Consider the following 27,451-nt stretch of genomic DNA (forward strand, 5'->3'; position numbering starts at 1 on the left):
CATTTCTCTTTGGTCCAGATCACATCAGCAGAAGTGAACAGACAGTGTATTCCCTTATCCTCTCCCCTAATTAACCAACTTATTTTAATGACGTCTTTGCACAGAGCGACTAATTACTGTCCTTGTCGACCAAGCGTTTCACACTTCACCTGCACATATATTAAATCGGCTAAATCCCAACGAACAAGCAGCTGCGGGCAAAATTAATCTTTAAATACATTTATGCATCACCTTGTAACCTTGTAAGCCACTTTTAAGCCACTCATTTACAGTAAGAGACACGAGGGACCGGCCACAAGGAACTCGCTGGAAGCTGTTTTACTTAAGCAGACCTACTATGGAAAATGTACTTTCAGTTTCTAAAGCTTTTAACCATGTTATAGTTGTTTTGATTCACCATTTTCTCACCCGAAGTTGGATTTGGAGTGATCTGTGATGTTTGAGCCGTCTTTAATTGCTTATTTATAAGACGCCATGTTGCTGATCAATCCTAATTTTCACCGCCACCTCTTTTTCTTACTTCGTTCTCCCATTTTATTTTCTTAAATCGATTACATGCGCAGGATTCGGCAGCTTTGCTTAGTCATTTTGGTACAAATGATTAAAAAAACCCGGTGCTCACTAGCGTAATCTGCAGATATCCATCGGAGGTGCCAACTCTTTGTTTACGCCGACATCAGCTCCCATTGGGCACTGCAGTTTCTAACACTAAAGTCAGCGGATTTCTTGCATTTATTAAGTTGTTTCAGATGAATATTGTGATTTAAAATGTGCAAATTATAACATAATGATCCCCGAGTGTCATAGAGTATAGCTATAGAGCAGACACGAGCACAATATGTCGTCTTTAACATACTTTTTATACATTTCTTACATTATACCACAGCAAATCAGTGGTATTTTTTTTATTCATTTGATCATCTGAACGTCTCAAGTGGATGCGTTTAATCTTTCACACAATATGTTGAGATCAATGTCACTAAAAATGCATTTAATTTTGATTAAACTCCAAATATCACGGCATAACACACTGATCTGTGGCACAAACTCCACCAGCAAAGTTAAAATAACATATTGCACCTTTTTAAAGAGTAAGCTGAAACATTTATCTGATCTAAAATACATTTCACGGTGGGATTACACTGCGATCAGCCACATTCTTACCTTAGGCTTACCGCCACTGATTTATCGTATTTTCCACGCTAATGAGAAAAGATAAAAACGCTTAAATACAACCCAGACTGACAAAGTTTTACCGGTGATGACAGCAGTATCTCCAGTTCCCATTTTTAATTTTTATGACAGATTCAAATACCTGCGAGAGGCGACGCTGCAGCTCAGTAACATCTTCCTGCATTTACGCCATTAGATCTTTGTCTTACGTTACATATAAAGACCCATAAGACTCCATAAAACACTGTAATGACATTTTAGCCTTGTGAGAGTTACGGTGTTTTATAGCATCTTCTTCTCCCTGATATTTCAGCAGCACTTGCCCTATTGACTTCACATTACCATAGTGCACTGCTGGCATTTTGTCTAGGCCCCTCACCACACAGGGCTCTGAGTTTCTCCCCAAACACTCGCTTTAAAATATAGAAAATGCTGAAGTAAACATAAGGAACTATAGAGAAGACACTAAATAAGATGTACGTAATTAAGGTTATGGGATACGTTATAGTCTAGGAATAGTAATGAATGAAACAAGCTTATTATGAATTATTTTTACACACCAACAATGTCTCTTATCTTCTGAGACACTAAACTGCAAAATCAGATCTAAAATGTGGACAAAACATTGAAGTGCCTGGAGTAAATTGGTACATCTCTGCAATTTCATGTAGAAAAGGTGACCTGTACTACGGAGCCCTGTAGATGACAGAAAGGAGAAAATAAAATACAAAATACAAAATAAAAAACGTATTATCTTGAGTTAACGAGACATTAACTTGACGGAACGACATAATTATCTTGAGGGAACATAATCATTTCTATACATGCATTTCCACGATCACACCAGATATTTAACTTAAATTATAAACTCTCATTCCCTCGCAATAATTAAGTCATTTCTTTGTGATAATTAAGTCGTTCCCTCAAGATAATATCGTGTGGGGACGTGATATTATCTCATAGCCACGCATTAATATCATAATTTTGCAAATGTCATACGCCGGTCTCCGTACTATATGATTTCCAAAACAAAAAGATCATTTTTTCTGTCAAGTATTGCGAGTTTGATTAGATTTGCACATTGTAAACACCTCCAGGAGCGTTAACATATGAGGTTTAAACTATAAAAAGACAGGATGTGTTGTCATTTGCAGAACAGTCTATCATCTAAGTAATTACAGCGTTTGCGGTTTGATAACTGATTCTGATTCAGTTATAATTAATTGCGTAAGCCGAGTTGTAGCGCCCCTTTTCCCAGTGAAGTTCACATGCTTTTCTCAGAGCTCTCGTCTTCATTGGACTTAACACCTCAGTCCCTTGTCACATTCCTGAGCGTATCCCGATAAGTCCCTGGCATTTCACGCATGGACTCCTGCAGCACCCCTCCATTATCCAGGCACCGGGCTAAAACATCAAAGGTAGAACTCATTGACTTATATTGAACTGGACGCTCTATACACAGATGATATAGCACTCCACCGGCAGCAGCCACTCAGCCCCACGCACATAACAGCAGTAGTTTTTTGCTCTTCCTGCTGATCAATATGAGGCTGGAGGTGACGGAGCTTTTTCTTTCTGACTATGAAACTATCAGATCCTCACAAACTCGACTGAAAACCCACCTCTTCTCCCTGGCATATACTTCTAGCTAATAGGACAGCAAGAAAACAGGATATCTTGGTGTTTTATTGGCGTTTGATTGCATTATCTGTATATTTGCTGACGTTTTATGTGACACTTTCGGTAGCTGAAGTTGTATTTATGTTGCAGGATTTCACAAAATTTAAAATATAAATAAATCCCACGATTGCCAGGAACAAACCAGGATTACGGTTCATTATTTTCCTGTCAACACCGCACTCAAACGCAAACAAGTGAGTCTATTTTTGATTCTTTGTGTTGCTGAATGCTAAAGACTAAAGCTAAATGGAAATACTTTCAATTATTACTGAGCGGCCGGATCGGTTTGCAGGTGGTGACGTGGTTCGTTTTCCTACAAAGCGCCTTGAATAAAGACGGTCAGGAGCTGGACAAACCGCGCGGCTCATCCTAAACTACTGGATACTGTGCGCAGCGATGAGAGGAGACAAAATGCATTATGGGAGCCTGGATTATGGATGAGCGGACAGCTGTTTTAACATGAGATAGTCAGGTCTCACGCTCCTGTGATTTGGAGGGGTCCTGTTTCCTTAAGCTGATACCTGTGTTCTTGATTGGCCACAGTTTGTTTACTGGGATCCTTAAACATGTAGTCGAGTCACATCACCTCGACTCTGACGGCTTTTGTGACTGAAATGTGCAGCTGCGGAGCTAGAAATCACACAAAATCTGAACTGGTTTAATAAAATAGGGAATAATATGATCATAACCTGCTATAACGCTCATTTATCTTTAATCGAACGAGTCAATTCAGAGTTTAGAATAAAGTTTGAATATTGCATAACAGTATTACGCAATCAGGACTTTCAGTAAAGTTCTAACAGATGCATGAAAGCATATTTTATTTTGCGCTTAATTTAAAAACAACAACGCAAATTAAAATGTGGCGAATACGGGTCAGTTGTGCTCAAAGCTTCTCTTTACTGAAGCGAAATAGACATTTACATAACTGTGAGCGGCTGCACTTCTTTTAAGGTGGATGGAAACAAAGATCGTTTTTAGTGCATATAAAGAATGTAAAAAGTAAATAAAACACATATTACACAAAAACAACACCTGATTTAACACAAATATCCCCCAACATAATGTTAATATCTCTGATTAATCCACTTCCTGAGTTCCAATGTCCAGATCTTATCATCACATTGTCTTTTGTCACACTATGATATGGCCCTGCACCAAATGTTTTTCAGCTTAAGTTCATTAGTGAAATGTTTTCACCATGTAACTTTTCTGTGGAGGATCTGCCTCATACTGGTCTCCATGGAGATGTTATTGCTTTGTTTGAGATGTTGCACTTCTCCATCTGGCATGTAATCATTTACAGATTATCCTGTTGTTAAAGACAACTTGAAAAACATGTATTATTATTGTGAGCGGACTCTCCACAGATAACCTGGTCTGGTGTTATCACCCATTTGTCTCCATGGAGATCGATAAGTTGAATACTATATGGTGTAACATTCCAGGAAAAACAAGAACATCTCCATCTAGTAGGTTAAACTCCTGTAACCTCCTGCTCACTGGCCTCTCCAAACGAGCCTTAAGACAGAACAGAACATCCAGAACACTGCTGCTCGGGTCAGGACTAGAACCAGGAAGTACTTCACACATGTGTCCTGTGCTCAGGTCTAGAACCAGGAAGTACTTCACACATGTGTCCTGTGCTCAGGTCTAGAACCAGGAAGTACTTCACACATGTGTCCTGTGCTCAGGTCTAGAACCAGGAAGTACTTCACACATGTGTCCTGTGGCTCAGGTCTAGAACCAGGAAGTACTTCACACATGTGTCCTGTGGCTCAGGTCTCTGGCTCCTGTGGCTCAGAGACTTTAAAGCAGCTCAGTGTGAACAAGTCTCTCCATGGACCAGCACCAAAGAACATCTCCCACATGAGCCACATGAACCATCACACATGAGGAGGACTAAACCAGGACTAAACATGGGGAATCAGTGTTTCAGTTTTGTGCAACTAAAACCTGCAACATTCTTCCTGAAGATGTGAGACAGGCCTCGACTTTGACAATGTTTAAATCCAGACTCAAAACAGTTCTGTTTATCTGTGCGTATGACAGAGGGTTTTATTCTTCACTCTTCACAAATAATCATCATGAAATTAACATTAAAAGAGATTATTTACGTTTTGATTTGTGTGATTTTAATGTCTTTCTTATCCTGCATCAGAACACATCTTTACGTGAACAGTTTCATATCAGGGACATTGCTCTGTTCCACCTGATGCACTGGCCTCCTGTTTTGCCTGGTTCACTAGGAACAGAAACACTAGAGACTGGACACATTCACGATCCAAACACACAAGTGAACAAAGGCAGAGTGCTGACGTGGCACTATCCTATCAGCCAAAAGACAAGCACGAGCCAGAGGAAAAACTTACACAGCATCAAGTTACTGCATTCAGAAAGGAAAAATCAATATGTCTTTATTTAGGACCACAAAGCCTTTTCTATGATAAGTGCTATCAAATATTACCCTTAGCTCTATTATTATGGTTAGACAATGCATGAGCGGACTGTGGGCTTTGGGTTTACTGGAGCAGCTGGTGACCTGGGAGGGTGCCCCGCTGGATGGTATGGGGGCATGAATAAATGATGCAAGTTGGGACGTCCTCAGTAAAACATTAAAGTTATGTCTGAGCATGTTTTTCTATGTTGTCCTTAACTACAGAACAACATAGATACAGTGAAGGACAGAGTTTCTCCAGGCCAAGGCTCGATTTGCACTTCAGTCCTGCACAGTGCAACACGTTTGAAATAGTTTGTCAAGTATAGTATGATTAAGAAATAAAATATCCATAGAAACACGTAATTAGAACGGCAGAAATGAATCTGTTTGGAACATAAAGTTGTCTTACAATGAGCCCAAGTTTTATTATTATTGGGCAGGTAAAGTTAATTAATGAGTGATAAAATGTGATAAAAGTAGTTTTGACATGTCCATTCTCTTTTATTTGATTTTTTTTTCCCCTTTTCATTTCTTCCCTTACTTTTTCCTTCCTTTCTTCCTCTTTTCCTTCCCTTTCCTTCCTTTTCTTTCTTCTCTCTCCCCCTTCTTCTCTTCTTTTCCTTCCCTCTTCCTCTTTACCCCTTCTCTCTCTCTTTCTTTTCCCCTTTCCTTTTCTCATTTATGTTTTGATTTATCCCCAATTTGTGGAGACCAAGAAAATAAAACAAAGATAAATTGAGTTATTTTCCCTTAACTTTTCTAGTAGAGCGTCACCTACGCATTTTATTTATTGTACATGTTATAACGTTGCCAGGAATGTTCCACAATATTGCAATAAACTCATCCATCTCCATGGAGACGAGCAGCTCTGTGGAGAGGTGAGACTGCTCCATGTTTTTCAAGGTATTTTTTTCTAAACAATAAAGACGCCTGTAATTGAATAAATGCAAAAATAGTTAAACATATTCCACAGTGTCACATTAAACCTATAGGGACAGGCCAGCAGCAGACTCCCCACCAGAAAAGTTACATAATGCACCTTTAAAAATGGTAACAGTGACTTCACGATGTGCAGCTTTTCTACATTTTATTAACTTTTCCTATCACTCAGCCTTGGCCCATAACAGCCACATTAATTTGCTGCTTAACTAATAATAAAAATCTGAAGCCAAGTGCCGACAGACAAACTGGAAACTGGATTCGCGTGAGTCTGATTAAAATTTGGTGTGGAAAGCTCAAGGTTACTCCAGAGGAAACAAACCAACGAGGTCATTTCTCTCAGATAATTGTTATTTAAAAATCAATGCAGGACCATGAACTAACATTATAGTGCAGGCGGGGCATCTGGGGACTCGGGGGACGGGCTTCTGCTTCTTCTCGTGTCATTTCCTGACGCACATTTTCAACTATATTCAGTAAAGCTTTGAGAATGCTCTAAAATTTTTATGAAAACCCATTTTGATAGAGGTTTTAAAGCAGGTCGGAGACAAATCAGTGAGAAATGAACAGGACAAAACCATCTGTCAGTAACTTTATATGTATCTCAGGCCAAGCGTTAAACTGTAAATGTATGTCTCTTTTGAATATAAGTACGTATTACACTACACGTTATTAAATATCTGTGTAATAGATACTTATTAGGGAATCACATTGTATAGTAATCAAATCAAAATCGCAATTTGAGTAGGTGCAATTACAAAGACAGCCAACAATTAGATAATATTCAGGAAAAAACGGTGAACCCTTTAAGTTTTTAGACCTTTTTTAATCATGCAGATCTCATACAAATGTACTGAAGGACAAAAAAAAAAGTCATCAGTATAATTGTATGTACTGCCATGTTTTTGGATGTATTGGTTCATGCGTCTACTCGTGCGGTGTTGAAAATACAGGGATCTAAACATTATCTTTTGCTCCAAGGTCAATCTAATGTCGCTGAGGGTCCATTAACAGATTGAGGGGATAGTAGATAATACGGTGGATATGTCCCGAGAGACTTTATGTGAAATGAACAAGCTTCCCCAGAATATCTAGCCCTGGGTAAGATGTTAAATGTTTCCACGAAAAATATTTGGCTTTAAGGAAACATTTTGAACACAAATGGAGGCAATCTGGATCAGTACAGCCTCTGCTATGTTTTGAGTGCCACAAAATTCAATATTATCAGACCATTTCCCAATTATCTTTCAATTTATCCTTACAGAATAAAACTATAATGGAAAGAACAATATCTGAAAACTCTAATTCTAAAGTTTTAAGAAATAATAGAGCCAACATCCAGGGACATGTCACCTGTCCTGTCTTTAGTCCAACTGAAGTGACGATAACTCTGCACTATCTAAAAACTTCCCTTGACATTATAACTCCATTAAAACACAAGGCCCCGTCCTGAACACATCTGTAAACTGCTTGTCCATGGGAGTGGATCTTTCACTGTGGTTCTTCTCCAGGTTTCCCTTTTTCCCACTGGGTTTTTGAGCTTTTGTGTCCAAGGACAAGAACTGGACTGTTTCCAACTTTCAGTAGGTTAAATCAATGATCCTATTAAGCCCTAAGAGGTAACTGCTATTGTGATTTGGGGCTTTACAAAAATAAACTGAACTGAATTGAACTGAAATGAACTAAATTGACAGATGGAGTCACCGAATCACAGAGTTTTGATGAAGATAAATAAGATGCATTCACACTAGTCCTGGTTTCTTCCTGATTTCAGTCATTTTAGTTCTAATGTTGACTTTGGATCCAAGTCTTGGTCTGGAACTTGATCTAGTCCTGGTCTGGTTCCTGGTCTAGTCCCAATTTACTCCAATTTTTATGTAGCTTGTGTGCAACAGTAGGATAAGGCTTCAAGAAATAAACTAAGCCAAGCCTGGTCCACACACGTAACACCCACACTGCAAACTGACGACCCTGGATCATTTTGGGATCTGTGTTGGACTAACCTTGGTGGTGTCATCGTGGGAGCGTTGGTATCGTTTCCAGCGGCAACCGTAGATCCCGGTGATGCAGGACAAGCACAGCTGTCGCTCGTACACCTGCAGAGGCTGGTGTTTGACCATGCTCCCTCAGTCAGTGCCTGAGCTGCCTCCAGGCCGCGAACATCCCACTGACAGACAGGAACCTGGAACATCGATACAGACAGTGGTGAATATACTTTAAAGTACTTTCAAAAGGTACACTATGGAACTTTTCTGGTGTAGTGTCTGGCAGTTGATCTTGTAGCAGGCCAAGTTACAAGTCAGATATTAGGAAAGGCAATTCTGCTTAAAGAATTTGTGTTTTGGACTCATCTTTGAACAAAAAAACCCAAAAAATAAAAACATAATGGAATGAATTGTATAGACAAGTTTAACGTCATATAATGGAACATTTCAGACACAGTAATAATATCTCCATGGAGACGGCAGCACAAAATTTAGTGCACCTTTAATTATCTATAAAGACTTTTAGGTTTATATCCGTTTTATTTATTTCTCAAGATCCACAGCTTATTTTTTGTGTCGTGAAAAGATAAAAATGTTGAACTTTCTTGTCCTTTCCAGATTGTCATTTTTAGACAGGTTTAATTAGATGTTTTCTTTCAAGCTGCAGTTTCCAATGAACCAACGCCGCGGGTAGATTTCATCGATAAGACTGAGAAAGTTAAATGAATTGAAGCGACCACATATTAAACTCCGTGTTGGATCTGTGTGTCCATGAATACATCACAGAGGAACATGCTCCAGTCGAGGTCAGACATAAGAGAGGAATGCCTCCTGGGCTACAATGTACTGCACCACCCTGGTATTTACTACATCAGAAAAGGATAACGTGCCATCTTGTCCTAGGAGTGACTGGTAATAATAATTAATAATAAACCAGTAATAGGCAAAGCAAGTTTATTTGTAAGGCACAATTCATACACAAAGTAATTCAAAGTGCTTTACAGAAAAAAAGACATTAAAATCACAATACAACAAGTCAGAACATAAATAATCAACAACAAATAAAATTAATATTAAAAGGAGAAACGTGCAGGATAAAACCCTTTCAGTCATATGCACAGATAAACAGAACTGTTTTGAGCCTGGATTTAAACATTGTCAAAGTAGAGGCCTGTCTCACATCTTCAAGAAGATTGTTACAGGTTTTAGCTGCATAAAACTGACTGAGGACTAAGCCGGGAGTGAACATGGGGAACCAGCAGAGTGTGAGATGGTTCAAATAAATGAAATGTTTGAAATATAATAGATCATGTGTCATTTGGACTCGTTAATTAACATTTTAGCCATACAAAAACATCTAAATCCAACTGTAATTCTTGACAAAAAAATGTTATGAAAATCAAATTGTTGGTTCTTACAAAAGGCACAAAAGTACAGTAGTTGGAGTGTCAGCGCCACACAGTACAACACACAAAACACAAACACTGGCCTATCATCTTGGCAGCGTTTGTCGCTCAGTGAACAATTGCTGATTCAGCTGTAATGATAATCATATTACAGTAGTGTTGACTGTTCACGCACTTTGCAAAAACATGACCCAGCCTGTTATGCTGCAGTTCTGCTTCAAAACACATCTCCACAGCTTGTTATTGGCAAGTAATGACAAAGTGAATCAGCCGTCTGCATACCTACTGCATACAACAAAGAAGCACTTGGACGGTTTCATGCTTTCAGATCCAACACACATTGCGAATTTGAAAAGGCCTGTACTCGATTCTTTCCATGCATTTGAACAAATTTACCCTGCCCCAGTACAGATATATTGCATCAGCAGCTCTTGAGGTCAAAATAAGTCCACTGTTTATGGTCTGCATCCAATTCTAAAGCCACTTAGAGTTGTGGTTAGCATGCTACTTATTATTGTGACCACTCTGGCCTCTTAAAGTTGTGAAAGTTCTTATAAACTCATTACAGTGAATAATTAGGATGCTCTGAATGCATGAGGTTAATGAGGAATAACTTAGGACCACTGCAAACAGTTTGAAATGAACTTGTTATGTTTTAAGACAGGTACAGTGCCTAGAATATATCATTTTTATTTTATATTTTGCATCAGATTAGTAAAGTGAGTCATTAGAAACCATTTACAACACGGTCACCATCAGGGTTATCGAAAGTAGATGCTCAGATACTAAAAAATATTAAAACAAGTATCGAAATTGCATACTCAGTTCAAGTATTAACATTGGACAACATTGGACGTTCCCTTAGAAAAAAACAAAACAATAAAACAAACCAAAAAAATAACACTTTAGTATAAAAAAGGGCTTTTTCCATTTATATTGTGGAATCAAAACTGATAGATCAAGGCTTTTCCCTGTAGTTTCTCGATACTTTACCATAATTATTACAATTTTATAACTCAATTTTGTTTTGTGTCACTAGTTTCCAGTACGTTTAATTACCACAGAGCACCATGTATAGCAGCCCCATCAGCGTAACCTTTGTGCATTATAAATAAGCTGTTATAAAAAGGACATATATTCTCATTGAAGATCGTCATCGCCCCTTGTGTTCCTGCTGCGTGGAGACGAGGGCCCCGGGACATGTCCGACCTCCTCGATGCAGTCGGTCTAATAACAGGAAACACATCTCTGCTGTAGATACTAATGAGACGCTGCCCAGAGCCCAAGACACTGATTACAGCAGGAAGAGGGTAGTTAACGTCCAAATGTGCCCCTAAACATCAAGGACTCGGTCATACGCTCGCCCCCTTTTTACAAGTGCCGCAATTGGTCTATTAATGTGAGGGAGAGAGGAGATGTCGAATCACGGCAGTAAAACATGACGCGCTTGTGCCAATAAATCAAACCATATGAAGTTACAAGCACGAATATGCAATTAATACAAGTTTAATCGTAGCAATGTGAGAAGTTATACTGGACTAATCAGCACCAGTCTGTTTTGTGCTTTTTTAATCACAAGCTTGTACACTGCCTGGCTAAGAAAAAAAGTCACCACCTGGATTTAACTAAGCAAATAGGTCCGAGCCTCCTGCAGTTGGTCAGGTCTAGGTTCAGCAAAGAATGAGGTCAGCTGACACTTGAATATACTGAATGACCAGGTTATTCCATCAATTTCCATCGATTTTTTCTTTCCTGATGGCGCGGGCATATTCCAAGACGACAATGACAGGATTCATCGGGCTCAAATTATGAAAGAGTGGTTCAGGATCATTTTCACACATGGGTTGTCCACCACAGAGTCCAGACCTTAACCCCATTGAGAATCCTTTGGATGTGCTGGAGAAGCTTTGTGCAGCATCAGACTCGACCATCATCAATGTGAGATCTTGGTGAGAAATGAATGCAACACTGGATGGAAATAAATCTTGTGATGTTGTAGAAGCGAAATCAAAACAATGTCACAGCGAATGTGTGACGTAATCAAATCTAAAGGCGGAACAACCAAATATTAGAGTGTGACCTGTTTTTTTTCGGCCAGGCTGTGTTTATTTTGTTCTAAACTAGAGGGAGGTTTGTATTAAGAAGGGCATCTGTCCCTTCTTTTTTTTCTGATTGGTTAATTAAACTGTCAGACATGTGAATCCAAAATTGAGGAGACTTGGGTATAATACCAGACTACACATCTTCTTACAGTAAAGGGAAAGTGTCTGGACAATAAACCAGTAAATCTTTTCAGCGTTTCATCTGTTACATTTGTTTAATCTCCTTAGCTGTCGTGATGTGGTCCTTGGTCCTCACTCGTGAATCAAAAAACTCAAATAGTTTTAATACAAATTTGTGTAATGTTCTGTGCAGTTGATCACACGTAAAAAAAAAAACTTAATGGGAAGAAATAATAAACTGAGTTCGTGAGAATGCATAATATTGGATCACAGGTAAGCCATAAATATTTTGGAGATGTCCCGGCACGCACGCCCAGCCTCTCTTTAACAAACATGTTTGTTACGAGTTCATTACCCCGTGTTGTCACTTGTCAAATGATAACGTTCAGTCTGTCTCCTGGATTTGACTGGTTTCTGGAGTTTATGCTGCAACATGTTTATATTGGAAAAAGTTAAAACTAAAAGTACTAAAAACACTCACGCACCAAGTCAGAAATATTTGCTTAATTGTCTTCGAATCCATTAATCCAACAACACAGAACAGGCCTAATTGTTTAATATATTTGTCTTTTTAGCATAATTAGGTGGAGAAATGCTCTGACCACAGACTTATCACCTGGAGGAGGAAATTAAAATGAAGTAAAAAATGCAAGAATCTTCAAGGGATGTGTTAGCATAGCAGCAAATTTGCAAAAGTTAATCCCCACATTATGAAATTCTACTGGAAACTCATCAACAAGAAATGAACAGACACAATGCACTGCTGAAATAATTAAAACGCTAAAGCAATATTCACTTCCACCACTGCAGAGCCAGTAATTACAGGTTACACTGCACTGCGCATTTATTCTGGAGCAGGATCCAACACCTACTTGTCTTCCTGAAGATGTTATAACTTTGCGATGGATGTTTCACAGTTTGGAGCGAAACCAAACATTAGATTAGACAGATTAATGCCAAAGTGTCTTGAAAACCATGCATTTTTTTAGGTTTAAGTGTAGTACTGCACCACAGATCTGACTGGTAACTTGGTCTGGGGGAAATACCTGCTTGTACCCATCAAGACGAAGAGAGAGAAGTCAATGCCGTACTGCGGAACATTCAAGGTAAAGCAATATCACGATCATAAGGACACGATGGTATATTTTCAGTACAATAAATGCCAACTAATGTCACTGACCAGGAATGTTAGACTGAGTAGAATTAGACTAAAAAAGTGAGTGATTAGAGAGCAAATTGGATCGTGTTTAGTCGTATCCAAATATGTTTAAAAAAAGGTAAATATCAGACATTTTGCATGAGTAAAATAAGTAATCCAGGGGTCAAAACAATAGAAAAAGGCTGAGTTTATGCACAGGACAACATAACGAAGGGCATTTGACATAAAACTACTGCTCAAAAGACAAGTTCAAAAAAGGACAGAGAACTTTGATTGGAAAAGGAAAAAAAAAGCCAAGTCACGATGATGACACTGAACCTGAGTAAAAGACAAAAAAACACCGTCGTTTTCTGCTGTCTCATTTCCTTCAATCAAAAGCATTTGGAGGAAAACCAGCGAAGGAACTGCTTCAGCATTTTCACCCAAAAACATGGTCCTTCTGCCAAAGAACTGGCTTAAGAAAGACACATCATGGATAATTAGCACCTGAAATGTTCTTCACTGTTTGACATAAATCACGCACGGGTTTGTAAAAGGGAAGTGACGATATGCAAGTTTAGAACGAGAAAAAGACAAAGGTTAGTTCAGGATTTAATGAAGGAGCAGGTAAATAAGTGAACGTTATAAATGTAAGTCCATAAAACAATATTAGTCAACTTTCTGCATGTTTAAACAATGGTCAAAAGAGGCAAGATTTTATTCTCCATGAAAATGTACAGCCTTTTTGGGAAGATCATACTGAAAGTTTCTGTTTAAGCTGATTTTTGTCCATATCTTTACAGTTTTTATTATAGATGATATGCAATAATACCCTTTTTTTTACGATATCTACTTTTAAATGATCATTCTCTGCTTATTCTGTCACTAAAGCATGACTGGAAACTCTAGGTCACTCACTGTTAGACAAATACATCCAATAAGTAACACTCCTAACATCCAGAGTTAATGTATATGTGGTTACTGATGTTTGTACAGTGTGAAAGTCGGTGTTTGGCAAGCTCTGAAGTAGAAGTTTGGAATTTAATAAAAGTGTGCAAAGTAAATAAGCAAGATTCTTCATTATATCTACAAAGAGTGATGTGAAAAAGCTGAAAAAATAAATAGAAAGAGGTTTTCAAAGCCGTTTTGTAGCAGGATTCTGAATGTAGGTGTAGGTTTTAGCCTTCAAAGATGTGAGAAAACAAAGTCAAGCTTTACGTTTATTAAGAAAATGTGGAGTGCACTGGGTGAGCGCTTCGTGATCGAGATGAAACTTGCCTCTTCAAGCTGTAGAGTGAATTAAAAATGCAATGTGTATATCATTTTCTACAGCAAACTACTCATATAATGCAGTGTGTTGTGGAGAGTTGGGACTTAAACTAAAAGCTCATTTCTGTTCACTTTATTACTTTTGTGCTCTGCAGTCGACCGGGGCCTGATTTATGTCACTCTAGAGCGCTCCACTGTTGAAGGAGGAGATTTAATGAAGGTGCACTCCAGAGTTTGACACCAGCCTCACCACAAACCCCTCCCTCTGCTCCGTCAGCTAAAGTCATCACAACCGGACAGGGCGGGGATGAGATCGATGATATAAAAACACGCACACCGCCGCTGTCTTCTTATAAGGGCTTTTAGATGCAACAAAACAGCAGCTTAAAGTACAGATAATGCACTTTTTCAGGAGAAAATATCAGTGATAAATTAAGAGCCACTTGAAGTTTGAAAAAGTGTGATTTCATTATGATCGCTTAGAACAAATCAAAGAGTATTGAATAAAGAGAGATTACTTCACAATGCTGCAATGATTGGCAAATCAGCAACGTGTTTGAAGATCTGAAATACTGAGAATTGAGTACACATGATGCAATACCACTGGAGCTGTCAAAGATATTTCAAACTAGTATCAAGATTAGTGTTCGATTATCGAGTCTTTTCATTAGTTTAGGGTTTGAATAGTGTTGCCAAAACTATAAACTACTTTGTCTTCTCACCGTCAATGCAAGTGAAGACGAGAGTGAGCGTATTAGGAAACAAATGAGGCTGGTTATTATATAGATTTTCCTAATACTGTTCATATTTTCCCTTTGTAAAATAATTCCTTTAACATTCCCTTTTGGATTGGGCTACATACTAAAGATCGACCGATATTGGGTTTTTCATGGCCAATACTGATACCGATTGTTTAGATTAAAGAGCGACTAATGGCTGATAAACTCTGCCGATGTTTTTGGCCGATACGCAAGACTGATCTGGATGATTTTTCCCCAAATTGTGCCATTTAAATGTACTACAAACTCACCCAAAGTCCTTTTATACCACATACCGATAAGAGAGCTGTGTGGTCATGTTTTGTGCAGCTATTTCTTCATATTAAAGTGTTAAAATAAAGCTTTATGTGTATTTTTTAGGCAGCAGATTGACCAAAACAAAATATAGGCCTATGCGGGAGATTTAAGGCCGATAGCTGATACAGTAAAAAGACAAAATATCTGCCAAATATATCGTCAAACCAATATATCGGTCTATCTCTTGCTTCCCACGTTGAACATCACATCGCAAACAAAACTAGGAACTTGGACTTGTAGTATTTGTTTCTTCCTCACAACCTGGTCCTCATACGCTTTGCCAGTTTTACTTCTAACACAAAACTGAAGAGAAAATACAAAGATAAAATAGATGAAAGATGATAAAATGCAACTACATTTTCCCTAACATGCCACAAATTGTTCTAAAGAAGAACACAATAGCGTCAGAGTAGGCAATCAATGTGAACTTTCCTTTGACCAAACAAAATGATTCAGTGCTCCTCACATAGTCGCAGAGACGTGCCCTCGCTAGAACATTCTGGCCTGACAAAAGTTTCAAGGACCACTGCAAACGGGTTACATAAGGACTCCTGGGACGCTGGTGCCAATATCCTTCACTTTCATGTTTTAGGACATAGGAAGACGCTAAACTGTGATTAAGACGGCATTTAGATAAGACTTGGGAGGAGTAGAACAACTTTAAAAGAACGATCAAGCTTTGACATGTAAAGTGAGAAAATAGTGTGTAATTGCAAAATAGTATTACTAAATGCAATAAATAGGTTAGAATTTTGATTACAGTTGAAATGAACCACACTTTGCTTACTGCGTACTGAGTGTTGTTGTGTCCCTGGGCAAGACACTTCATCCACAGCTTACATATGTTCTATTAACTGCCTGTTAGCGATGCACCGATCCAGCTTTTTCAGTTCCAATACCAGCTCAGATACTAAAGCTTTAAGTGTTTGTCGATACCTAATATCAACCAAAACCAGAGCAGAGACTGAAAACAGCATTTATCTCCTTAAAAACAAAATATCACTGTCAAGATCCCAGTTTGTCTGTGTTTTCTGTGCCGTCTTCCCCCCCGTCCCTTCTGTGCCCGGAGCTGGGAGGAGACTCTGGCACCGCCCGCCACACACCTGCAGCTGATCCGCAACCAAACATCCACCTCTGGAGCACAAAAGGACCAAAGATCCTACACACGCTGCTAGATCGTGAGTGTATCCTCCGTGGTACAGTTTTACAGTCTGTGTTTTTGTGGATACGGTCGTAGTACTCAGCTGGCGTTTCTCGTTTTTCGCCAAATCCCGTTTCTTGCACCTCAGCCTCCGACCCAGCTTCCTACTACCCGCTCCTCCAACCAGCATTCACGTCAAACTGATCCAACAGTGTTCAGTAGCTGTTATTTATCGCTCAAGTAACTACAGAACAACTTTGCATAAATAAAAATCCAAACATTCTGAGAGTTTCTGGCAGGACTATGACCAGTAAACCCGACCTGATTTATTGCATCAGTTTATATTTCCTACCAGGATATCATATGAATCGATATTTGGAAGCTGATATCTGATACCAGTATTGGATCGGTGCATCTTTATGTAAAATGTAAACATATTTTAAAAAGCCAAACCTGTGCAAGACATTTCTGGTGTCAAAATGTATGAAAAAAAGTAAAATTCATTATCAAAATTAGGGATAAAGTGGTTGATCTAACTATGCTCAGTGTTTTAGTAGCACATATTCTGTCTGTTTATAGTTCCTGTTTAGTTTTTTGGGTTTTTTTTAGGGGTGTATACATTGTAAACCATTAATCTCTCATTTTAGCCCTGGATACTACCACCTTTCTATGTAATCTGTTTTTTTAAATTCTGGAAAATCTGTAAATAAATCGTACATAAAACAAAGAAAAAAAGTTCCAGATGGGAAGGTGAACATATTGTAGCGTTCTGGTGCAAAGAAACACGTCAAATTTCTTCTGGTTGCTTATTTTCTGAACACAAATGCTACTGTAAACTGTAACCAACGCCCAAACAAGAGCAAAACAACAGCAGAGTCATCTCACTGGAGCCAGTCTCCAAACAGACCAGTGACTGATGAATAAAACCTCCACATCAACGTGTTGGCATAACAAACAAGTGTCCACACAAAAGCAGAAACATTAACAACGACATATAAACAAGAACAACAAGAGGAGTCAAGTTTGAGGTGAACACAAAGATCTATATCAATATTCTTGATGGATGCACGACGTAGGATAATAGCGGAGGAGGAAGGTGCCAACAGTGATTTCGCAGCTATTACGATCTTCAAAAAAGACAGTTCATCGGAAAAAAATGTGTCACCGATGCAGCAAACTCGTGTAATGTAATATAATGTTCGATTTTGCAACAGCGAAAGCCATTACTTTATCAATTACTCTTATTATTGAAGCGAAAAAGTCAAGGGGAAAAAACAAAACAACCCACTCGTTTTGAGAGAAGACGGAACAACAAAAGTGGAAGTGGGTCAAACGTTGGTGGAAATATTACTCTCATTTGTCATGACAAGATAAAAATAATCATGGGCTTGAAGCTAAAGGACTGGGCGTGAGCGAGAGGGGCCGTGTTCTGAGCCGAGGTGATTTAATAGAAGAGAGTGCAACTGGTGCTGGAGAATGGACTGTATCTGACAAAGCGAGATGGCGAAATGGACTCAGAATATAGTAACGCAATGAAGTGGGTTTTGCCTAGAGGTATATGCTTCAAATGTCAGGCTTTGAAATCACAGCTACGAAGGAAATATTTCTCAGGTGTGTTTGATCTTTGTGCTGAAGCTACTGGCCGAGGAACAGTAGGAACTAATTATTGTGAATTCTTTTGAAATAAAGAGCATTTTTCATCAAATCCGTGTAATTTATCAAGGCATTTTGGTTTAATAACACTGCTGTTATTCTCTGTGCACCTACAGAACAATGTGCAATTACGAAATCTAGTTATTTACGCCTTCAATATTTTAATTTAACGATCCAATCCACCTTTAGAACATTTCATAAAAAAATGTTTTCAAAGTGTTGCACAATACAGATATTAAATCCCTTTAACTCCACTAGTCCTCATGATTTTACTAGTTTTATTGCCTTATTAAGAAGAGATAAGAGCAAAAATATCAACAGATCAAAGGGTAAAATCATAAAAATAAATAAAAGACTGAACACTGACCAGAAACATCCCACTCAAGCTGCAGTTTGAGACAGTCTGACCTCGACGTCTAGACAATTTAGTCCACGTCAAACCTGCTCATATCTCTGTTAACAGATAGATACTGGCTCTACTGTAAATTCAACCCACACATAATGACATGACTGATGACAGCCGTGCAGCGCGAGAACCTATTTCATATTCTAACTCCCTATGGTTTGAGTCGATGTTGCACGGAGCAGGTCACTAAGTCTCTAGTTTATGCAATGCCCTTGTGTTGACGTTAGTGAACATCATTTATAACTGTGATTACATTATTCTTCTTCACGGGGAGGGGCCACGAGAGACAGTAACCGTGGACTTTTAAGGGAAAACAATAGACTGAACGGTTTGTGGAACATCTGCTGCTGGCTGATAAAATCCTGACGAGACGTGGTGGAGATTGTGCATAAAAGAACAGCTCCATCTTCTTATTTTAAAGACAGAATTTGGGTCATTAATATTCTAAAAGTGCCCATATACAGACATAATTTGAACATTTTGGTTATTATATTGGGGTTGGATATCGTTTGTAAATTGGTTGTACAAAAAAAAGGGTAAAAGATGTGAGGAGTTCATAAAAATATATATGTACGGTTATTTTTTCAATGCTGACTGATCGATTTTAGAGTTAAACTTTCAACATATTTTATTTACGCACTAAAATAAATGCGTCAAAGTCTCCAAGATGTCTTCCTTTGAATATTAGCTTGGGCTGTACTAGTTTCAACGACCTCTGAGAAAGTATTGAGCTGTTTTCTGCAAGGTAATAATGAGTTGGCAGAGGATAAGCTATGCACCACTGCGGTTAACTTTATACACTCATAAACTGTTTACAGCAAGAGAAAGATACAGCATTGTTTATCTGGTTTTGTCTCCGATTTGGCACGGTGGCATCTCAATATTACAGTTGTCAACTCCTGCCTCTCCTGTACCGTCTGCAGCCTCAGGGGAACACGCGTTACTTCTGTATCAACATTCATTTCACTCAAGAAGCAATATGTGAAAGGTAAACTTTAATATAGCATGTCTAGACTGAATACAAATAATAATATCACTGCGGACAATACAATACAATACAGTGATGAATGATCGAGTCAAGGGATCAAGTGGTGGGAATTTTTACTGTGAATGAGAGGAATACAGCGCACTTGCTAACCAGTCACAAAGCTATTGTTGCTTATTTCAATAGGAAACCGAGAGGACTTTGAAGAAAGCTCAAGTTGCCCTGACACAATGGTCTACTGTAGTCCTTTAATATAGAGACAATTATATCAATTAGGTCTTAACCATACACCTGCTCAAAGGCCTACCTTATGTTACTGGTCTGAATGGTTTCTGTCTGATTGGATGAGAATTAATCGGCCGTTGCGTCTCAGTCCACTAATCATTTTATTTAGATGATAAGGATTTATATGGGACAACAGCAGAAAGGAGAAGTCAGTGAGATAGCTGAAGATTTGGTATATTTTAATAAAAGGCAGCTTTAATAACTGACTAGTTTAATCTGTCTTTGTATAAGTACATTGTTTACTAGTGCTTTTTCTCCATACATAGTTGTTTTTGCATGAATTCCTGTGCAGGTGTGGTGTTATGAGTCCACAATAGTTTCAAGAGCTTTTGCCACGCCCCCTTTTTAGTCACAAAGTCGATCTCTTTAGTCGACTACAGCCCTAGCATCAGCTGTGACAGAGGAAGTTTGTGGTGTTTACACAAATGTCAGCCATGCTTGACACAGAGGGGCATCACTATAGACAAACAGCTGGGGTGCTACCCCCCAGGACTCAGCGGGACACAAGCAGAGCACATGACAATAGTTTGCCTGGTTCAAGAAACAAATCTATACATCAATACAAGTGTCTATTTCCTACATTGCTAATCAGCAGTGTTTACATGGACTTGGTTAAGACTATGATGACACACATAATTCTTACATGTTTATCTTATTATACAACATTACATTGTTATTACAAATGACTGTGTGATTTTATTATTCCTGTGTATTCAGATGGGATAGGGAGGGCCTTCATAATCTCAAGTATTAATGGGAAACACTGCAGCACCTGCTCAGGATTAGACAATCCTTGTTTAGGTCCAGAGTCTTTTTATTTAATTTTTTCACAATTTTCCAGATGATAATTTAAATTTTTATCATGATTCACGTTCACTTGGTGTCTTTCTATTGCCATTTAGTAAACAAAGTCTCTCCTTCTTCAGAAAGTTCACATTTTATGTGACCTGCTGCTCATTAAGGAGTGGGTGGAGAAAGTGTCAGTGTTTGAGCAAAGAGCTGCATTAAACAGACACAGACAACAGCACTAAAATAGTAATAATCTCAGGGATCATGATTTGACTTTTATCAACACACAGCCCAGCCCTAGATGTGAGTTCAGTTTACTGCAATCTCTGCGTTAACATGACCTCATCATATTACAGGAATTTCCCAAATAATATCTGAATAGCCAATGTGAGACAGCATGAGGAAAAAAATAAATAAACATTACAATATATCCATCTATTTCTGCAGCCTCACAGGTGAAATACCAAGGTTTCTATCATTTTGCACTTTTGGAAAGACCTTGAGTTTTACGCAGAATAAATCAACAAACACAATCTGTGAAAAAATACAAGGGCCTGACAAACATCTGGTGCCTTGTTTTAATACCTGCCTTATTTGTAGCACAGTGGTGCCTTAAGTGCCGGTCGTGACTTCCAGCTTTTCATTTAGCCTCACCAAACAACAAATGGGCCTCACCAATCATCATTTGCCGCTTGCATCCAATTGAAATGGAGGAGATTCACTTTGTAAACCACAGGGGTAGGATGACTCCATTATGTTGACTGCCACTGTTTGTCTTAGTATGCTTCAAGGTCTCTTATGAAACAAGAAAGAATCAAGCATCACCAACAACGACCACAGACGCTGCCCATAAGAATGAATCCTGGAGGTTAACAGAGCCATGCTGTGGTATAAAACTATCGAATACATGCACATTTCTGATGTACTATCGAACTTTTCCTGTGGAGGATGTGCCATCTGCTTGTCTCCATGGATATGACAATGCTCTGCCTAGAATCCCTCTAGTTTGACGCTGATACATTTACCCAATTACAGTGTTTTTATTGTTCACAAATACAAAGAAAAGCATTCTCACTTAGAGCAGGGTCACCCGTTTGTCCAGTGAATAACAAAGATAACACGGACACAATCACGTGGCGTCTTTTCCACACGAAAAGTCAGATGGTTGAAGGGTCTTGCTCAAGGACACAACGACAATCACCCCCAAAACATGCATTACTGTTGTTGATTATTTGTGAATTAAGCTATTTTAATCAGGTCTATTCTAGTAGCTCTGGGCTTTAGGCAGCGCACATCCTTAAACTAAAGTCATGTCAGCAAATTTATATTTAACAGCAATGTAGGACAAGCTTTACATTATTATGCAAAACAGTTTTCTCTTCGTTCTTCACACAAACAACTGATCTTTGACTTGGAGATCGACCTTTCGACTTCACTATAACCCTGGCAAGTATCAACCGAGCTGTAATCCAAGCCGCAGCAGCTCACTCAATTGATCCAGGGATGACTTTCTGGCATGTTATCTAATTTAAGGTGCGATAGACAGTGGTAAGCACAACTGCAGTTACATAAGCAGAGCAAGGTAATACGGCAGGACACACAATCAATGCACGTCTCAAATGAGCCGTCCTGCGTGGATACAGACACTAGACAGGCCACATTCAAATGAGGTGTTATATCGAAGCTCGACTTGTCCAGGAATGTGTAAAACAGGAGAGCTCATTAGGTAAGAGAAGGTGCGTTGAGAACATGGGCTTCACTTTTGAGTATTGGCAAAAGACAAGTACTTTTTGATTTTTTTTGTAAAGAAAATAACATTATAACTATTCGGTACAAGCTTTAGGATAAAATAAAGACATGATGCGTAGGTTTATGGTCTAAACTCGTTCAATTAACATGAAATTTAAACGTAACGCACTTTATAGCACGAAAAAACAGTTTAAATTCACCATCTAACTCCAGTGCTTTTAATGACAGCCCCAGTTGAGCACATATTATTGCCATGACTGTCATTATATTGCGTGAAGAAAGATCTCAACTTTCAAAACCCAATCGCTTCAAACCCAATTTCACAACGTGTCATAACCTTCACCGCTCCAGTTATCGGCAGAAACCCGGAACGACCAATCATTGAATTCATTTTGCAAAAGGAAAAACCACCACGGTGCAAACTGAAGTGATTTACACTCATCTGAACCAAGCAGAAAATATGAGCACTGGGCATTGAGCCACCAAAGTCCAAACCATGTCAAGAAAAGATGATGAACAGCAAATCATCTGGACCCTTAACGACCGTACATGTTTTCAATGGAAGATCATGTAGAGGAACAAAAATAAAGCAACATACCCAAGATGGTTAAAGTCAAATGAAGGAGTTTTAACTATTAATATCAATGACAATCCGTTCAGACATTTTAAGTGCTATGAATAATTCAGTGAAGCTTCCCATTTAACATCTAAAAAGGCAAGCAAACCTGAGCTCACTTATCATCTGCTCTTGTTTTATTCAGATTTCCAGCATTTTCAGAAGCAATTGATCAAACAAAAGATTCATTCATTATTAATAAGGTTTAATTTTGTCGCCTTTTTAATTTGAAATGAAAATTACACAATATGGAGAGTGGAGACAGCCAGCCAATTAGTCACAAAATACACAGAGAACATGAAGGCAACATGAAATAAAGTTTATGAGCCATGTTAGAAGTAACTGGCCCAATTAGCTTCCATATCTAACACAAACCATGTGTGACCAGGGCTGCTACTCCAAATTGAAGAGGTTTATGTGCTGAATAGGCTGCTAATTCATCGACCTAATAATTAAACAGCAATTAGACCAAATTATTAAATAAGTATTCTAAATAAATATACTTAAATGGTTGAGAGCAAGTGTTTGTAGCTCTAGGAAATGTTTCTAAAGCTAAGAAAAAAGGTTGTCCTGTCACTTTTCCAATCAACATACTGTAAAATAAAGACTTGTCCATTTATTCTTCTTCTCTGCAAAGGCTAGAAACATGAGGGCAAACATAAAGTAACTCACCTGTCCAAGGCTGAGTACCCTCTCCTCTTTCCTCTTTCTTCCTGTCTTTTTTGGCACAGATAAGACTGTTCTCTTTCTTCTCTGGGCTGTACCCGCAGACAGGAGGGTCAAACGGGGGGAAACCCAACAGGAGCAGCCCGAGCAGAGGCAGCGAACCAAAGGTAGGTGGGTGGGTGGCCCCGGTCCCGCGATGGCAAAATGCTGACAGCGCTGAAGTTCTCACGGCGAAAACAAAAGGACGGAATGCGAATTAGGCTTTTACGCACGGGTGAGGTTTTACGCACGGGACGCACGGGCGGATTGTTTAGTTTAGAGAGTCTTTAAGTGTTGCATCTTGGTTGAGAGAAGGTTTCACTGGGTTATAGCGTGCGTCCGCGTATTGTTTGTCCCGATCCGTAGTAATTCAAAGCATGAGTGAGAGAAAGGGAGGAGAGTCGCTCTGTTTAACTCCAGAGCGCACAGTGAAGGACCGCCCCCACAGATCAGGAGAAATGGAGCACTGCGCGTCATTTTTAGATATTTTGAACAAATTTTGGCGATGGTAAAGCGTAAAATAATCCTCAATATTGTATTTACTACCCACACTACCCTTTACTATCACTAATATTTTTCAAAATCTAAAAATGAAGCGATAGTTGTTGGGTAACGTCAGGCTAAAGGTGAAGTAAAGCTTAATATTATCACCGAAATTTGTGGTGATAGTAAAAGGTAAAGAGTAAAGACGTAGCCTATTAATAATTGTATTTTATGTTACTGTGTTGAACAATAACACTGGAGAGCTCCCTGTGGTCCCTGAACGCATCATCGAGTGTCCACCCACAGAAGAGCCGAGTCCTCCTATAGCAGAGCCGAGTCCACATGCAGTGAACTGACTGTTTATTCCTCTTGATTGAACTTACTTGCTTTTTATATGAGTCTTGTCCAGTGGTGAACCCAAAGCAGCATCACCTGTGGTAAATAAACAGAGGGTAAGGTTCATGTTTTGGTGTTTTGTTTTTTTTTATTATTATTATTTTCATTAATATTTGGTTATTTAAGTAGGACACATTGTCATTTTTGATGGCAGATTTTTTTGTGAATACTTGAAAAAAATAATCCAAACTATCCTTATATATTGGTGATTTTATTACTGAGACAGACTGCCCCCTGTCGGTGTTATGGTTTAACTTTCTTTTCTTTTTTTCTTTTTTTAAAAATTCAGACACAGCTGATAAAGTGACAAAATGATCATGGCAAATGTTTAAAATGTTTCATAATCTGTCAGCTCCTCTGGACCCCAGTCTGCTGCACATCAACATCTCAAAGACACTAAACACTCCTGAAGACAGTGAGGTTCAGATCTGAGACAGAGAAAAGAAATGGTTTGAGAATCCTTCCTTAAACAAGAATCAAGGCCTTAGACGTCATCTGTCTCCCATCTATAACTCCATCCTCAGACCTAAAGCAAACAAAGTAAATACAGTAAATTAAACAGACCATATTGATTATTTATTTCGAAATGAGAAAAAGTAGATGGCTCAAGTAAACGCAGAGCTTCTTGCCTGGTTCATCACCAAGGAAAGAAGTTGAAGTGAAGTGAAATATTTGCAAAAGCCTAATCAAAGTGTGTTTTATGTGTAGCTCTCTTAATGTGACTGGTTTACTCTTAAAGACAAATAAAGGTCAATAAAAAGATTATATAACATGTTTTACTGGTGGTAGGTGTAGGCTTTTGTTATTGCACATTGAGAATTACAAAAAAAGTGAGATCAGGATTGTTTGGTTTATGTTTTTTTCTCATATGGACATACCAAAATCATAGCAAAGGGGTTAATTTATGTTCACTGGCATGACACAATGTAGGACACAATACAAAATCAGTGTAAATACAAAAACAACACAGAATAGTCAAGATAATAAAAGCCGAAAGTTAAATCTGTCAACTGGAGTGTAGATGTTTGGCTGCTCATCCAAACCACTTCTTCAGTTTTAGTCAGATTACTGCTGGACGTTGAAGGGAGGAGCTAACTACATTGAAACTGTAAACAGCTTTTGTTTACAGTGTCTGTTTGTAGTCTAGGTCTATTGAGCTAAACTAAGTTCGCACTGTGTCTGAGTCATAATCAACATATTCATTCAACACAAAACCCAGAGCCATAAACAAAGTAATGTGGCCTATTCCTTTCAGTGTTGTGAAAACTGTAGTGATTGTTACATCGGAGAAACTAAACAGCCACTTCATAAGAAAATGAACCAACACTGTCACAAGAGCAGCTCAGGACCACAGTCTGTTGTGCATCTCCATCTCAAAGACACTAACCACTTCTTTAAAGAGAGTGAAGTTCAGATCTGAGCCAGAGAAAAGAAATGGTTTGACAGGAGAGTTAAAGAAGATATTTCTGTTAGGAAAGACAATCCTTCCTTGAACAGAAATGGGGGCCTCCTCAGATCCAAACCACTGTGGATCAGACCTGGACGACTGAGGGACACAGACAATAGTCAAGATAGATTTTCTTTCATCTACCACACAAAATGAAATCAAAGTGTGGAGTTTCTTTTTGCTTCAGTGTCAAACATGCAGTTATTTTTCCCATGTGCTTTTATACTTGGTAAACATTTATGCTCAGAATTGTTAATGATCCGTCTGCTCCTGCCCACGTCTCCAGCTGGGGACTTCCTGTTTGTGGCATATCTGTTTTTGAAGTGCTTGACCTGGGCTTCCCTCTCGTCTCTCTGCAGGTTGGCATTAGTCAGTGGGATGGGCTGCTGTGGTGCATTTTGAACTCACCTTTTCGTAAAGGCCAAACAGCATCCACCTGCCGCAGGCATCGGACACAACCCCCCTGAGTCGGCTCAGCGGGCGACGATGGAGGGATTTTTGTGACTAATGTTGCCTAAAGGGATGGATCAATGTTTCAGTGTGGGGTCCTGTTAATTGTATTGTTCTCACTGTAAAGAGTTTGTCAGTTTTCATTTAGGAGAAGCAAATCCAACCTTGTATTGTAAAGTTGTTTTGAAAAATACATTTTAATAATTACCATCCAGTTACAAAGATTCTCAACAAGTGTGACCAGACTGGCTGCTCCAAACCTGAACAGACGGCACTAGAGTTACACCAGCTTTGGCATCTGGTGTGAGAGCTGCACCAGATTTGAAATATGTAAATCACTGCACATTTTGAGATGATTTTCAGTGGTGACCCAAATAATGAGCAAAACATATGCATATATTTGTGTGAGTAAAATGGAGCTGGTAAAATGTCTTTTGATGTTCAGACATGAAAGATAAACCCAATTTATGTTGAACTTCAGCTTCATGTAATTATCTCTGAGTGTTTATTGCCATCTAGTGGATGAATGTCCACAGTGCAACTGACTTCTGTCTATGTGGCAAAAGACTGCACAACCAAACTGCCTAGACCCGAGCGTGGATATATATATATATATACTTTTATACTATATATATATATATATATATATATATATATATATATATATATATATATATATATATATATATATATATATATATATATATATATACATATATACATACATACATACATACATACATACATACATACACACACACACACATACACACACACACACACACACACATTTGGTCTACAGTTCAACAGCCTCCGAGAAACTTGTTTAAAAGTACTAAGTATTGTTTTCATGCCAAACTCTGAAAGTTTAGATCAGACCTTCTGAAATATTTTTGAGTTATTGCATCATTGACACTTTCCTTTTTCCATCAGAGCCTTTGAAATCCACTTTACTTAAGTGATAATAGCTGCTGAGTTTGCAGTTTAACTTCAAAGAGAAGTGGCAAATAAAACATGA

General features: G+C 38.6%; 1 protein-coding gene across 2 annotated transcripts in view; it reads right to left on the minus strand.

The window, feature by feature from the left end:
• gdpd5b (glycerophosphodiester phosphodiesterase domain containing 5b) overlaps window positions 1-24,040 on the minus strand; it is a 46,046-nt gene extending 22,006 nt beyond the window's left edge. For both annotated transcript variants that reach the window (XM_033976902.2, XM_055225890.1), the window contains exons 1-2: window positions 23,625-24,040; window positions 8,236-8,414 (exon numbers count right to left, since the gene is read on the minus strand). In XM_033976902.2, coding sequence (XP_033832793.1) covers window positions 8,236-8,352 — 117 coding nt within the window. In that variant the 5' untranslated portion in view covers window positions 8,353-8,414; window positions 23,625-24,040. The remainder of the gene's footprint in view (window positions 1-8,235; window positions 8,415-23,624) is intronic.
• Between the last annotated feature and the right edge of the window lie 3,411 nt (window positions 24,041-27,451).

Source organism: Periophthalmus magnuspinnatus, chromosome 13 (genome assembly GCF_009829125.3).
Source record: "Periophthalmus magnuspinnatus isolate fPerMag1 chromosome 13, fPerMag1.2.pri, whole genome shotgun sequence".
NCBI lineage: Eukaryota > Metazoa > Chordata > Actinopteri > Gobiiformes > Gobiidae > Periophthalmus > Periophthalmus magnuspinnatus.